The 14,766-nt window shown below is 40.6% G+C and overlaps 1 protein-coding gene across 11 annotated transcripts in view; it reads left to right on the top strand.

Annotated features, from left to right (window-relative positions):
* Window positions 1-14,766, top strand: part of ZNF827 (zinc finger protein 827) — a 181,184-nt gene that overhangs the window by 65,125 nt on the left and 101,293 nt on the right. For all 11 annotated transcript variants that reach the window (XR_008679353.2, XM_019025581.4, XM_055385600.2 and 8 more), the window contains exon 5: window positions 3,399-3,632. Coding sequence is in view for 10 of the 11 variants with exons in the window: in XM_019025581.4 (XP_018881126.1) it covers window positions 3,399-3,632 (234 nt within the window). In the remaining variant the exon portion in view is untranslated. The remainder of the gene's footprint in view (window positions 1-3,398; window positions 3,633-14,766) is intronic.

Here is a 14,766-nt window from a genome sequence, read left to right as displayed (position 1 = left end):
TACTGTGTCGTAATGAACTAGGGCGCCCTTGGAAAAGACTTTATAAAGGGTTCTGGGAGAATGGTGTTGGGAGAGAGCAAGCTTTAGAAGGGTGACCAGCAAAATCCCCCAAGAAGTCGGGGAAAGGTGCAAAGGGGAGAAATGTGCTAAATAAACCAAGTCCTCTTAGGAGCAACCTTCCTGGTAGACGTTGGAAGTACATATTTGAGGATTGCTCTGTAGACCGTTATTGCTCCCTTTGATTCAGATTCATATGGCATTGTCCCCAAAGGGCTAGATTTTAAGCACTTTCCTTGAGATTTTTCTGGACTCCTCCTTTAGTAATGCTCTAGTTCAAGTGATGATTAGATATTTCAGTAATGCTGTGGTCTAGGTAGAAAGGCCTTTAACTTTACTTCAAAGGTCTTATCTCCCATCTAATTATTAAATCCAGGGAAAACACTTCTGATTGCTTTTGGTGGGGTATTTTGGAGGTCTTAGTTCTTGTTAACTTCAGATAATATTGGAACGCCTTTGGATGCCACTAATTTGGAGCAACACATTTTACTCATTCAACAAATATGTATTGATCACTAACTATGTACCAGGCACTATTCAGGGCACTTGAGACACATCAGTGTTAAAACAAAAATTGTTGGGCCAGGCGTGTTGGCTCACGCCTATAATCCCAGCACTTTGGGAGGCCAAAGCGGGTGGATCACGAGGTCAGGAAGCCGAGACCATCCTGGCTAACATGGTGAAACCCCATCTCTACTAAAAATACAAAAAATTAGCTGGGCGTGGTGGCGGGCGCCTGTAGTCCTAGCTTCTTGGGAGGCTGAGGCAGGAGAATTGCTTGAACCCAGGAGGCAGAGGTTGTGGTGAGCCGAGATTGTGCCACTGCACTCCAGCCTGGGTGACAAAGCATCTCAAAAAAAAAAAAAAGAAAGAAAAGAAAAAAAATTGTTGCCTTCATGAAGCCTACCTTGTTTTTTTTTTTTTTGTTTTTGTTTTTTGTTTTTTGAGACACAATCTCGCTCCGTCACCCAGGCTGGTGTGCAGTGGCATGATCTTGGCTCACCACAACCTCTGCCTCCTGGGTTCAAGTGATTCTCCTACCTCAGTCTCCCGAGTAGCTGGGATTACAGGTGCATGCCACCACGTCTGGCTTATTTGTATTTTTAGTAGAGATGGGGTTTCACCATGTTGGCCAGGCTGGTCTCAAACTCCTGACCTCAAGTGATCTGCCTGCTTCAGCCTCCCAAAGTGCTGGGATTACAAGCATGAGCCACCGCACCCAGCCATAAATTGTTAACATAATAAATTTTAAAAACCATATAGCATGTGATTAGTCTGTTAAACTAAATACCGCATAACAAAATACCACAGACTGGATGACTTAAATAACAGATTTATTTCTCTGTTCTGGAGGCTGGAAGCCTAATATCAAGGTGTCAGCAGGTTTGGTTTCTTCTGAGGCCTCTCTCCTTGTCTTGCAGACGGCCGCCTTCTCACTGTGTCCTCGTGCAGACTTTCCTCTGTGTGCATGCATCCCTGGTGTCTCTCTCTCTCTCTCTTCTTATTCTTCTGGTTCTTTAATGGAACCAGTCACAGTGCATTAGGGCTCCACTCTTATGACCTCATTTAACCTTAATTGCCTCCTTCGAGGTCCTACCTCCAGGTATATTCCACACTGGCAGGTTAGGGCTTCGACATATGAAGGGACACAATTGTGTCCATAATAGTAGGTTATTAGGTAATAAGTATTTGGAGGGAAAAATGAAAGTTAGATCAGGGTAAGAGAGGTTGGGAGGACTGTGAAGGTGGTGATTGCAGTTTTGAACAGGATGATCAGAGTAGACCTCACTGAGCAGGTAGTATTTGAGCCGATAGGAAGGTCAAGTATTTTCAAGTTTTGTTACAATACAGAGACCAGAAGTGGAGGTGGTGCGGTGGAGGCAGGTAAGGGACACAGCAGGGGAAGCCCATGGACTTAGGTTCTGGTCCCAGCTCTGCATCTTTCTGGTAGTGAAACTTCCAGGTAGTTCTTTGGACTTCTGGGGTTCAGTTTCCAAATATGCTGGTCTGTGTGAACTTGTGATTCCAGAATGCATATTCTTACAGGGGTATGAGATGGAAAACAGACTTTGTGCTTGAGTATTGGCTTGGAGTAGGTGGTAGGCAAGGGGTGATAGATGTTTGCTTTGGGGATTTATTTTTATCTTTTTGTCTGTTAAGATGGAATGGACTTGAGGCTCATTCTAATAAGTGTTTCTAAGAATCCTGTATTAGGATGAGATCCTCTTTCTCAAAAGATGGACACAATCAATGTAATCAATCCTAAGTTCCTACCTCATGGACTCTTAAAGGGAGTGAGATGCCTGTGAAAGTAAAGAGTAGTAGGAAGAGGGTGCTTGTCTCTTCCTTTGTGGTCTTTCCTGGGTAGTATGTAGCCCAGTGGGGAAGGCCTGGTACAGTGTGGCTGAGCCACAGAATCCATCCCATAATAGGCCAGTTAGCTCTATCCTGACCACACACTCCACAGCAACCAACCATGCTAAAAATGGAAAAAGGACATTAGTGGAAAAACTGGTGAAATCTGAATAAAATCTAGAGTTTAGCTCATAGTAATGTGAATTTCTTAGTTCTGACAAATGTACCATGGTTATGTAAGATGCTAACATTAGGGAATTCTGGGTGAAGGATATATGGGAACTCTTGGAATCATCTTTGCAACTTCTCTGTAAATCTAAAATTATTCCAAAATAAAAACTGTTCTTTAAAAAAAAAAAAAAGGCCATTTTGGACTCAGTGATGACTTGGGCTACAGACATGGATTTATCACCATAATCAGAAGAACAGTGCTAAGTAAATGCCCCACTGTTTATGGATCAGTAGTGTCGTCTTATGAGGCAAGAGTGGTCTATCTCTAGTCTGAGCTTTTCTGTTTGGCAAATTCTCCATCCTCACCTTACCATCGCACCCCAGGTTTTTGCTTTGGGTACTGCCTCTGACTCATGTTTGTATTCAATATCTTATGGCAGAATAATTGCCTGAAAGCATTATTTCATAATAGGATTAGGTGGGGAGAGTGCTAATAAGTCAGGGAGGCAGTGGCATACACAGGAAACAAGACGTCTAGGGAAACCAAAGAGAAAATGCCCAGAAACTTTGTAGAGGTAGCACTTCTTAAAATATTATAGGTTCAAAAGATTCAGAAGCCCACACTCCTCAGAGTTGTAGGCCCATGGAGTGTATTGTGTGGTTTTGCCCAGGGCCCAGCCTGTTCTGATGAGGTTGTGATCCCTCCGGTTGTTAGCACAGTGTGATTGTGCATTCCATACTTCGTGAAGTACCAGGGCAGCTAAGGAGGGGAGTGGCCTTTTATGTATATATAATCCCTTTTTTTCTTTTGACAGCTGCAAATCAGAAGGAGCCCATGAATCTTAATTTTAAAGTGAAAGAGGAGCCTAAGGAAGGGGAGTCCCTAAGCACGACTTTGCCTCGGTCCAGCTATGTGTTCAGCCCGGAATCTGAAGTGTCAGCCCCAGGCGTCTCTGAGGACGCACTAAAGCCCCAGGAAGGGAAGGGAAGTGTGCTAAGGCGGGATGTGTCAGTCAAAGCAGCCTCTGAACTTCTCATGAAACTCTCAGGTACTTGATTTATTCTAAAATATTCACATTCTGATAGTTTCACTTGCAGGCCAACTGGACTGCTTCCTGCATGGGTTATAATTAACCCAATGGCAGCAATATCGCATTATTGCTGTGAATTCGAAGAACGATCAGATTACTTGGCTTAAATTCCTGTGTTGCGTGTGAGTTTGTGTATATTAGCTGTGTACCTATCTTATTAAATACAACCTTTTCCTGACTATCACGGCAAATTGTTGGAAACCACTGCTGCTTTCTAAGGTGATATAGGCCATAATTTTAAATGGGTTCTAATGATGTTCAAAGGTCTTGTGCTAATTGATCAAAATATCTATTCTTTCCTAATAGAGGACCTGGCATTTTGTGTGTATTTATACTACACTCTTTAAGCACCATTACAAATATTTTTCTTAACTTCATAAGCATTTGAGATGGCACTTGAAGTAATTACCAATAGAGTAGCAATAAGAGATTTTATGGATAGAGAATTTTATAATGGAATATTACAATAATCTATTCTTAAGATTAATGAATCATTCTTTACTAGCATCTAAATGTAATCTCAGTGTATTAAATGTAGGGAAAATAGCTTATAATTTGAAATTCATATAGTTTGGATTTTTTTCCACGTCATCTCCTATCTGCCCTGTCCTCTCTGAAACAGGTAAAAACATAATGTCTTTTCAATTCAAAGATAGGACTTTCAGAACATGGAAAAAAAAGGTTATATCAATAATAATACTTGTCAAGTCATATCCCATCCTTAGTTCATTACCTCTTAAGCATAATTTTTAGAAACTATATTTAAAATGCTAATATGAATCAAAAGCTGTTTTTAGTTTGGAACTTGCTGTGCTTGGAGAATGAAAGCAAGAAATGCATTGGAGAGACTCCTTTAAGACCTGTAATTTCATCAGCAGTTCTGACTGTGTTTCTGGTTGACTAGTGGGTTGGAAAGTAAGGAATTAACAGTGATTTACTTAGTCGTCATATCAGAACAGTTGAAATTCCTGTACTTACCAGTTGGTGGGGTTAAAAATTCTTTTCTTTGATGTTAATTCAAAGCACATTGGAAGTTCAAGGTAACATGATTTGTTATAAATAAAGCATAATGCAATCATTACATTCTTATCATAGCTCCGTCTTCCTAAACTTTGCAGAGATAGTGCAGTACCTCCTATGCAGATGAGAGGTCTAGTAAGATTGTACTATTTGCTATTATAAAAGCTGAATATTTTTATAAAGGATGTTCAAGTGAACACATTTTTTGTATATTTGAACTCTCCTTCCTATGTTAAATGATGCAGAGTAATCCATTTGTTGTTTTCTGATAAATTCAAAGAGGTCACATAGCTCTGATTCTTCCCCCATAGCATACACTTTCACATTCCAGTGACTTGAAGTCTTAACCAACAGTGACCCCTGTCTCCCTCCTTATGGTCAGATTCCAGTATATAATATTTCTAGTTAAGAGTTTGCTGTGCAGCAGGTGTTGTAAGCAGAAGAGACTTGGGTAGCACCAAAAGATAATATGCAAAAAATGAGATTTCAAGAGTGATGTTCTTTAAGGAAAAATATTTTATCTTAATCCTTTTGCATGATGAGATTTGAGACACAAGTGTGGAATCATTTTGTAGATAATAATGATACCCCCCAAACAGAATATGTCTAACAGCCATGAACAGTGAAAGATATTTGTGGACAGCAGTGGTCCTTCTAAATGTATATGTTGCCTTTGGTTGAGCACATGTGCTATGGGGTTCAGCAATAGTTGAATGGATGACGTCCTGTTTCCAAAGGGCATCTGCCCCTGCTTCGTGAGGTGGAAATGAAAACTTGTTTGAAGACTGACAACAATTATTTTTGCCCTGAAAAAAAAAATCCTCAAATCCTCAGCATTCTGTGTGCAAAAGACTTAGGTCAAAGAGATATGCATCACAGTCCTGACCCTTAGATGCGGTGGTCTAGTCAGAAGTAATCCAGGGCAGTGGAATCCATTCATGTGATTTGCACCTGGAACTTAGTACTGCCATACTCTAGTGGCCATGGTCAGGTAAACTGGGAAGAAGCTTTTTAGTCATAACAATAGGCACGTGACTTAAAAGCAAATATCATTTCATTCCTAAGCCACAAGGTAAAGAAGACTCACCCTTAGTTAGGTTTAAAGTGGATATTAGAGTTTCTAATCACTGATAGAACACTGCTCTTGCAAGAATGAAGATGTTAGGAAAAAACTTTGTGTGTTCTTTCCTCAAATTGTAATTTTAACAATTTCACAGTTCATGCCCTGAAAGACATCCAAGTAAAGGACTTGTGTCTTCAGATACCCTTTGCCATGATCACTTCTGTTGCTCTATAGACAAGAGTAATAATTCATTTCCCAAAACGTCTGTGTAGTTGGTCAGGGCTACACCACCAGTTTGCCTTGGCTGATACCCCCAAAGCTTTGTTGTAGCTGTTCTTGTGAACAGGAGTTCCTATTGCTTCCTGCCTTGCTTGTTTTCATTTGTAGTCTTCCCATATGCTTGGGAAAATCTTTTTGGTCAGGAAGAGTTGGGTGAGGATACTTAGTTATGCAAGGATAAGGCATACTTTTCCTTGTTTTAGTTTTGACCCAAGGAGTAGCTAAGATGTGGAATAAAAGGAATTTTCTTCCCTGTTACTTATTTCCTTGAGGTTAGAAGTGGTGACCTATAGTTTAGACCCTTTCAGTCTTCTCATTGAATGAATAAGAAGAAACTAGTCCACAATTTTGGCTGCTTCATTTTCAGTTGTAAATTAATTTATGTTAACTCCTTAAGGATGGAGACTTGGCACCTGGCCCAGTCACATATCATGTGGAACTTTTCTATGTGGAGAAACCTCTGTAGGTATATTGTTTTCCAAATTGACATTTGTGTTTTATGGGAAAAACGCAGATGAGCTAGAGTAGGCTCAATTTTTCATTAAGTGTGCGTTGGGGAAAATCTGAGCTTTCTTCCTTCCTGTGGTTCGAGTTCTATTTCCAGTTGTTAATTGGGAAGTTGAATGCCTGACAGCTGGGCCAAGTAAATTGATTGCCATAAAGAAAGCAACACACTCTGAGGAAAGCACTGGAAGTCTGCGACTACTTGTTGTTATGTGACACAAGGCAGCCAAAATAATCAGACTTTTTTGCTAAGCATATGGTTGCCAAAGATAATTCCCAGAAGTCTTCATTCAAGGAGGCCGAAATCTCAGTGTTCAATATAGAGGATATATAACATTAGCTAGTGTAAGAGATTCAAAGTACCTTTAAACTCTGGTTTTGCAATGTCTGGTCACCTTGCAAACTTGTGGGATAGCTGTGTTATCACGGATATGATGTAATGCTGAAAGTGACACAACATTTTGTCTGTTTTGTCTCTGTTTTGCTTTAAGAGAAGTAGCTAGATGCAAAGTGATGAAGATAAATGCCTTCTTCTTTCTTTGGGGAGTTACATGTTTCCATGGGAATGCATATATAAAATGTATCATGCATGGTTGGGTGAGCCTAGAAGTAGTAGATAAGAATGCCATTTAAAAATATGAATTCCACACACAAAAAGTACATAGCTGGAAAGCTGGAGTTATGCAGAAACATTAATGAAAAATTAAACGTTTACATTTCTCTAACATGGTAAATAAAACTTCATATTAGACCTTAATTTTAAACAAGTTTATTGGTTTTAAAAGTTTCTGTGCTCACCCAGTGGATTTATATTCATTTCTGGTTTATATTCATTTATTCCTGCCTAGTCCTGGAGAACCATATAAATTACAATTGCTTCTTGTATGGGAATTCAACCAGGCCCTAGATTTGAAATAACATAGTGATGGGCTTAGGGTATCACCTAAATGAGATGGAGCTTCAGCTAGGAGATATTTAGAAACAGGTAAACTTGAGTAGGATGACATTTTAAGGTGAATTTAATCTCTGCGGTGAACTGAAGTGGAGAAGAAAAGAACTCACTTTATTAGCAGCTGTAATTAGGGCCCCTTTGGTTATAAATAACAGAAACCCTTTTCAGATAGTTTTGGCAGGATAGAAGAATTTAGTAGAAGATGCAGGTTTGGGATTGGCTTATGGATCCCAAGGGCAGAGATGCAGTGGGGCCTTGGTTTTCCACTGCAGCCAGAGGCTGGAGGCCCATATGGAACCCAGGAACCACCCCCTTCCTCACCTCATTTCTGCTTCTCTCTGGACCGACAGATGGACTTCTTCTGTTACCCAGTCCACATGATGGAAAGGGGGAATTGCCAGCAGCTTCTGAGTTTATGTTTTGCTCAAAAGAATGGCCAGAGAGAAATGTCTTTATCCCAGTCCTAAATCCCAACTGAGTGTCTTGGCTTTAACTGGGACCCAAGAGTGGAAACTTCTCTATTTAGAAATGAGGGCATGTTGGGCAGATGTGGCTGCTGCCATTTAGCCATGTGGGATTGCTGGGAGGGAGAGCAGGAGGGTGAGGTGCGAAACAGGAAGATAGAACAATACATGCGAACCACAAAAGGTCCAGGAATAATTATGGTGGTTGCTGTCATTTCAGTATTGAGTAGAAATGTGTTCGGTGCTGTTTATCTTTCCTTCTTGAAAGGGTCTGAGAGAAAAACCTCTCTAATTTGCTAAGGCAGTGCTTCTCAAAGTGTGGTCCCTAGACCAGCAGAATCATCATGAAATTTGTGGGGATAAGGAAGCGTTAGAGATGCAAATTCTTGAGCCCTACCCTGGACCTAGTTGAAACTCTGGGGGTGGGAGTCCCGCTGTCTGTGTTTTCACAAGCCCTCCTAGCGATTCTGACAGCTAAGGTTTGAGAAGCACTGTGCTGAGGAAATGGTTAATTGGAAAAATAAGTTTCATCCATCTGAGAAGAATGCTTTAGGTTGAAGCTGACAGAGAACAAAGCTCTATTAAATGTACATTTTACTTTTTAAAAAGAACCATCTCTCTTCAGTGAAGATTCTTTTTAATTTATTATGAAATAATGGTATCTGGGAACCTTTTTTTAGAAGGGCACATGTACCTAATAAATCAAGATAGTGTTGGCTGTGAGCCTCAGATAATACTACTTTTTTCAATGTTCTTTGCTGTTAAATTTCATGATTATTCCTGAGCAATGTTGGCTTTCATTTAGGAGAAAAACCTTTCTCTTCCTCCCCTCTACATAATCTAAGACCATGTTGGAGACTCTTCTAAACAATTATTTGAGGTTAATTAGAGATTTAGCTTAATAATTTCTCAGAGCAAAAACTTATTTGCTTATTTGGTATTTTCCCTTGGAAAATTATGGTCTAGCAAGCTTTCTAAGCAGTGTGACTTCAGTAATCTATACGGATGGAAAATACATGTTGTATTTTTATGTTACTGCCTTCTCACATTTGCCTCCTTCAGACTTGGAAGTTATCTAGTTAGGTGGTAGAGACGATGTGAGGCCAATTTGTACTTAGTTCCTTATGATTCTACCTGCTTCCATAAAAGGCTAAATGTAGAGTTCACTTATAAAGTGAACAGGTAGATCTAATCAGTCTAGTAAGTCCAAAAATCAAAAAATTCACATATTCATTTCAACTTTTTTTGAGTCCCTGGAGAAATTTATTGAATCCAGTATTCTGCTTTTCTAGAATTTATATATTTTATTTTGTTATTTTTTTAGAGACAGGGTCTTGCTCAGTCACCCAGGCTGGAGTGCAATGGTGTGATCATAGCTCACTGTAACCTTGAACTCCTAGGCTCAAGCGATCCTCCCACCTCAGGCTCCAGAGTAGCTAGAACTACAGATGTGCATCATCACACTCAGCTAATTTTTTTTTTTTTTTTTTTTTTTTGTAGAGACAAGGTCTGCTATGTTGCCCAGGCTGGTCTTGAACTCCTGGCCTCAAGCAGCCCTCCCAACTTGGGAGGACTGGGAGGTATGAGCTACTCACAAAGTACTGGGATTACAGGTGTGAGCTACTATGCCTGGCCAGAATTTATATATTTTATGTTTTAGAGGGCATTTCTAGACTGATTTTAATGTACCATCTCATTTTAAAAACTGTGTGTGTATGTGTGTGTGTGTGTGGGGGGAGGGTGTGTATGAGAGAGACAGAGTTTCACCCTGTTGCGCAGGCTGGAATGCAGTGGGTTCCTGGGTTCAAGCAATTCTATGCCTCAGCCTCCTGAGCAGCTGGGATTACAGGTGCCTGCCACTGCGCCCGGCTGATTTTTTGTATTTTAGTAGAGATGGGGTTTCACCATGTTGACTAGGCTGGTCTCGAACATCTGAGCTCAGACAATCTGCCCGCCTCAGCCTCCCAAAGTGCTAGGATTACAGGGGTGAGCCACTGTGCCTGGCCCATCTTTATTAAAATATAATTCACATACCATAAAATTTACCCATTCAAAGTACACAATTCAATGACATTTAGTGTATCCAACAGAGTTGTGCAACCATCACTACATCGAATTCCAGAAAATTTTCATTGCTCCCAAAAATGTCGAGCCCATGAGCAGCAGTCACTCTCTATCCCCACCACCCCCACCCCGCACCCAGGCAACCATGAATCTACTGTTTCAATAGGTTTGTCCATTCTGGACGTTTCATATGAATGAAATCATACAATATGCAGTGTTTTGTGTCTGGCTTCTCTCACTTAGCATAATGTTTTCAAGGTTTTTCTATGTTGTAGCATAAATCAGTACTTCATTTTTATGGCTTTATTCATTTTCAATTTTTATGATATTCCATTGTATGGATATACCACATTTTCGTTTATGAAGACATTTGGATTGTTTGCCATCTTCTGCTACTATGAACATTCATGTGCAAGTTTTTGTGTGGGCTTAGGTTTTTAATTCTCTTGGGTATATACCTAGGAATGGAATTGCTGAGTCAAATGCTAACTCTGTGTTTAACATTTTAAGGAACTGACAAGTGGTTTTCCAAAGTAGCTGCACCATTTCACATCCCAACCAGCAATGGATGAGGGTCTTAATTTCTCCACATCCTTGCAAAAACTTGGTTTTGTCTGTCTTTTTTTATTATAACCATCTTAAGAGTGTAAACTAGTGTTTCATTATAGTTTTGATTTGCATTTCCCTGATGACTAATGATGTTGAGCATATTTTCATGTGCTTATTGGCCATCTGTATATCCTCTTTGGAGAAGTGTCTATTCAAGTTATTTTCTTACTTTTTAAATTGGGTTATTTGTTTTTATTCTTGAGTGTTGAAAGTTTCTTATGTATTCTGGACATAAGTCTCTTCTCAGATACATGATTTGCAAATATTTCCTCCCAGTTCTGCCAGTTGTCCTTCGTTTTCTTAATGATATTATTTGCAGCATGAACGTTTTTAATTTTGATGAGGTCCATTTTATCTCTGTTTTTCTTTTGTTGCTTGTGAGCCCTATCACATTTTCCATAAATCCAAAAATTAAGTAAAAAATGCAGACTTGTTTAATATTAAAAGGAAAGTCTGTCTCATATTCACATAGTGCTATTTAATTTTCAGAGATATAAAGCCTGTGAAACCAAATTTATTGAATAATACCTCAGTGGAGTGGACCCTTCTGACTCTCGTATTTGCTATAGCATTCTTTATATGTCTGATGGCAAAGAATATTTATATGTCAACTTTTTTAATGACTTATAGTGAATGTGACCAGCAATGGGCCTAAAACTAATGGCTGGATCACTTTCCTCATTGCCATACACACTGTGAGCAATTTTATATATATATATATCCCATGGCTGGGGGACAATGAAATATAAATAAGAATTAGACTTTTTTTAGCCCTTGAAAACTCAGTGAGAATTGGAGATATTGGGAGTACCAAATCTATATGTTATACAAACAGGGAACAGATCACTTTAATAAGGTAAAAACAACATATTTCTATACCCAGAGAAACCTTCTCTTGAAGGTCTAGATCTTGTTAAGCTCAGAGGCTAGACAGCAGTATTGTTAACCTGACCATTTAAGCAGGTCAGACTCAGAAGTAGCTGGATGCAGCCAGCCCTGGAACTTGGTTCTTTCTCAGCTACAAAGAGAAACTTATTCCAACAGGCTCTCTGGCCATAGCTGGTGTTACACCCGCACTGGCCAGTAAGCACCCTTCTGTTTATTTTGTAATTCCACATGGCCTTTACAAATCCTCAAACCCGTACACCTGAATGGCTCCGGCTGCTTTCCCCCGCCCCATATGGGAGCTGTTCCAGCTCACAGCCTCAAGGCCAGGGCCTCTGCACCTCCCTTTTTAGCCCTCAAGCTTCAGGCTACCCTTTTTGCTTTTTTGACCCAGCTTTCTCCAAGGGCTGGGATTCAAAAGACCAGACTCAAAAGGGCTCTTGTTTTATTATCATCTCCCTGTCGCATAGCTGCATATGTTAATATAGCCACGAAAATTTGTATTGGCTTGTGTTCCCAGAAACCAGGCAAGAACTCTGACAGTAATTTAACGTGCTCCACCTTCATCATAGATTCCTTTTCTGTTGGACTGCTTCAGGACTAGGGCAGGGAGGGGTCTGGACGCAGCAGGGAGTAGGTAGGGCTGCAGGGTGGTGGATCTGGTGTGGGGGCGTGCTGGAGGGGCTCTAGATCTTCCTTTACAAATATGGAGCAAAAGAATTAAGAATGACGCCTAGGCCTTCCTCTTGGATTCCTGCATCTCTTTCTGTTTCTGGTATAAATGACTACAGATGTTACCTAATCGGTAACACATACTTGGGGCACAAACGGAGAGGCCGCTGGTAAATACGATTTGATGATGACGACTCTGAGAAGACGCTTTATTTTCCGAGGGATCCAGTTGCAGTGTGGTTGCAAATATTTGAGTAACCAGTGAATCTGCTCAATTTTTCACTCATAGGACAAGTTTTCCTGATGGATAGAAGGTACGTACCTTGCACCATTCTAGGTTTTTAAGGTTCCTCCCAGCGGCCTTTTGGCTATATGTTAATACAGTTATAGTCTTGTGAGGGAGAGCTTAATCGTTATTTTCCTTAAAGAGATATCAAAAGCATTCTCATTCCACAGTGGTTTTTCTTCCCATCACCATATTAACCTTTCACCTTTAACATATTCATGTCAAAGAAGGGGAATATTTGCATGCATAATTAAATCGCATGAATATGGTGCCCATCTGGATACATGCTGGTCTCATAGACCTACCCCTTGAGAAGGGAATCCTCATTGCTAAGTAGCTTATCTGCTGCCAAGAGGCTGGGTCACCCACTGGGCAAGGGCTCTACCGCGTGGTGGGGCAGGGGCTACTCAGCGCATCTGTGCACCGCACTGGAAGATGCATATAGTCTGAGAGTGATGGACCCTTTCCATTGGGCAGGGGAGTGTCCATATTAGCCCAAGAATGGAAACTTTCACAAAGAGAATTATTTTTCTCTTATGGCTTTTAGGATTCTTACAGAAAGACAAATGATTTAAAAGTGTTTCCCCGCTATCAAGCTGTAAGGGCCTGTGGTATTCTTTCTGAAGGGATCCTTGTCTTCCCTTCTAATAATTCTTCTCTTTACTCCACCCATGTATGCGTTTTTCCCATTTTAAGCCATCCTGAGTTTGTGCTGTGAGTTGATTTACTTCCTTTTTTCTAACTACGGGATAGCAGCTGGATTCAAGCACATTTCCTGGTTTCCTGTGGCTTGCCATATGCTTGTATCACTTATCTCCACAGCTGGAGAGAGGAGGGAAGGTTATAGAATTTATGTGCGACCCATCACATTTTATCTTAGGTACAAAATCAGATGGCGAGGGTCACTGTTTAAAGAATAAATTATGAACTTGTTTCTTTACTTCCTACTACTACCATCCTTTTCCCCATAAACCCACCCTTGCCCTAAACATATGTACACACTTCCCCTATTTTTGCTACCAGAAATTCTTCCTGCTATTTTGAGGTAGAGGGCGTTTATGGGGACAGCCTTACAGAGCTCCCTGTGGTCCACATGCGTGTTTCCAAAGGTGCATTAAGAGCCCCTCCCCTCAAGAGGGAAAGAGGCCCTCAACAGAACCAAGGATTACTGAGAAGAAGAGGTGAAATTGCACTGATTTGTGGACCTGATTATATGAGTGGGATCTCTTGCCTCTGCACATTCAAATATTGGTAAGAACTTTCACTTGGAAATCAGCCATGTTTATTTGGCCATCATATTGGGTAATATGTAAGTAATACTTTTTTAGAACTTTTTTTCCAAAGAGCTGTGAAGAAGAAAGAAGAAAGCTGGGGACTGGGAAGACAGTTTCATCAGGACAGAATTACACGTTTAATCAGGACAAATCTTTTCAATTACTCCTGCTAGATCCCACTACATTTGCACCCTGTTTATCCTATCGTACTGTTTAAAATATTTTCTTCCAAAGCATTGTTCATACTAGAAAGCTGTTCCTGCCTGACGTTCAGCTCTCCCGGAGACACCCAGGACTGGGGTATCAGTCCTGTGTGTAACTGTGAGTGTTCAGTGACTAGGGTCTCGCTATCCAGTGTAAGGGTTGCGTCCTCTTCCCCCTGCCATCTGGTTGGCTGTTTCTGGCTCTTCAGCACCTGCTCTAGAGAGGACGCGAGAACCAGAGAGAGGAAGGGAAATTAAAATGAGTTGCTTACACTACTTGTAAGTAGCTTTGATTTAAAAAGCATTTGGAAAAGAAGGTTGAAACACAGCCAAAATACATCAGGGGAATATCCATGCACTCTGTATCTCCAGAAACTATGGGGAAGTGAGAGCCCGGAGGGAACATTATCTACTAGTGGGAGGTCCCACCCCACAGTCCAACGACTCCCACAGGCATGGGACTAGGGACGGTACCCTATCAAAAACAGGGACTCACTTATTATTGGCTGTTGCGAAGATTTCTTGGGGGTTTAAATGAACCCTATATTTCTCCTCCTATCTTTCCATTTCTTCTTTGTGACCTCCTTCCTTTTTGTTTTATTTCACTTATTCTTTCATTCAGCAGATATTTATTGAGCTGCTACCATTTTCCAAGCCCTGTTTGGTCACTAAGGATACAAAAGTGAATAAGGACCTCACCTGCATGGAGCCTACGTTCCCTTCCCACCCCATCTATTGCTACCATATCTTACTCCTGGTATTGCCTGGGTTCTGGTCTCTGTTATTATCTGATTCTCCACTCTCTGCATGTTTCTCA

Source organism: Gorilla gorilla, chromosome 3, assembly GCF_029281585.2.
Source record: "Gorilla gorilla gorilla isolate KB3781 chromosome 3, NHGRI_mGorGor1-v2.1_pri, whole genome shotgun sequence".
Taxonomy (NCBI): Eukaryota; Metazoa; Chordata; class Mammalia; order Primates; family Hominidae; genus Gorilla; species Gorilla gorilla.
This window is presented reverse-complemented; position numbering and strand designations above follow the sequence as displayed.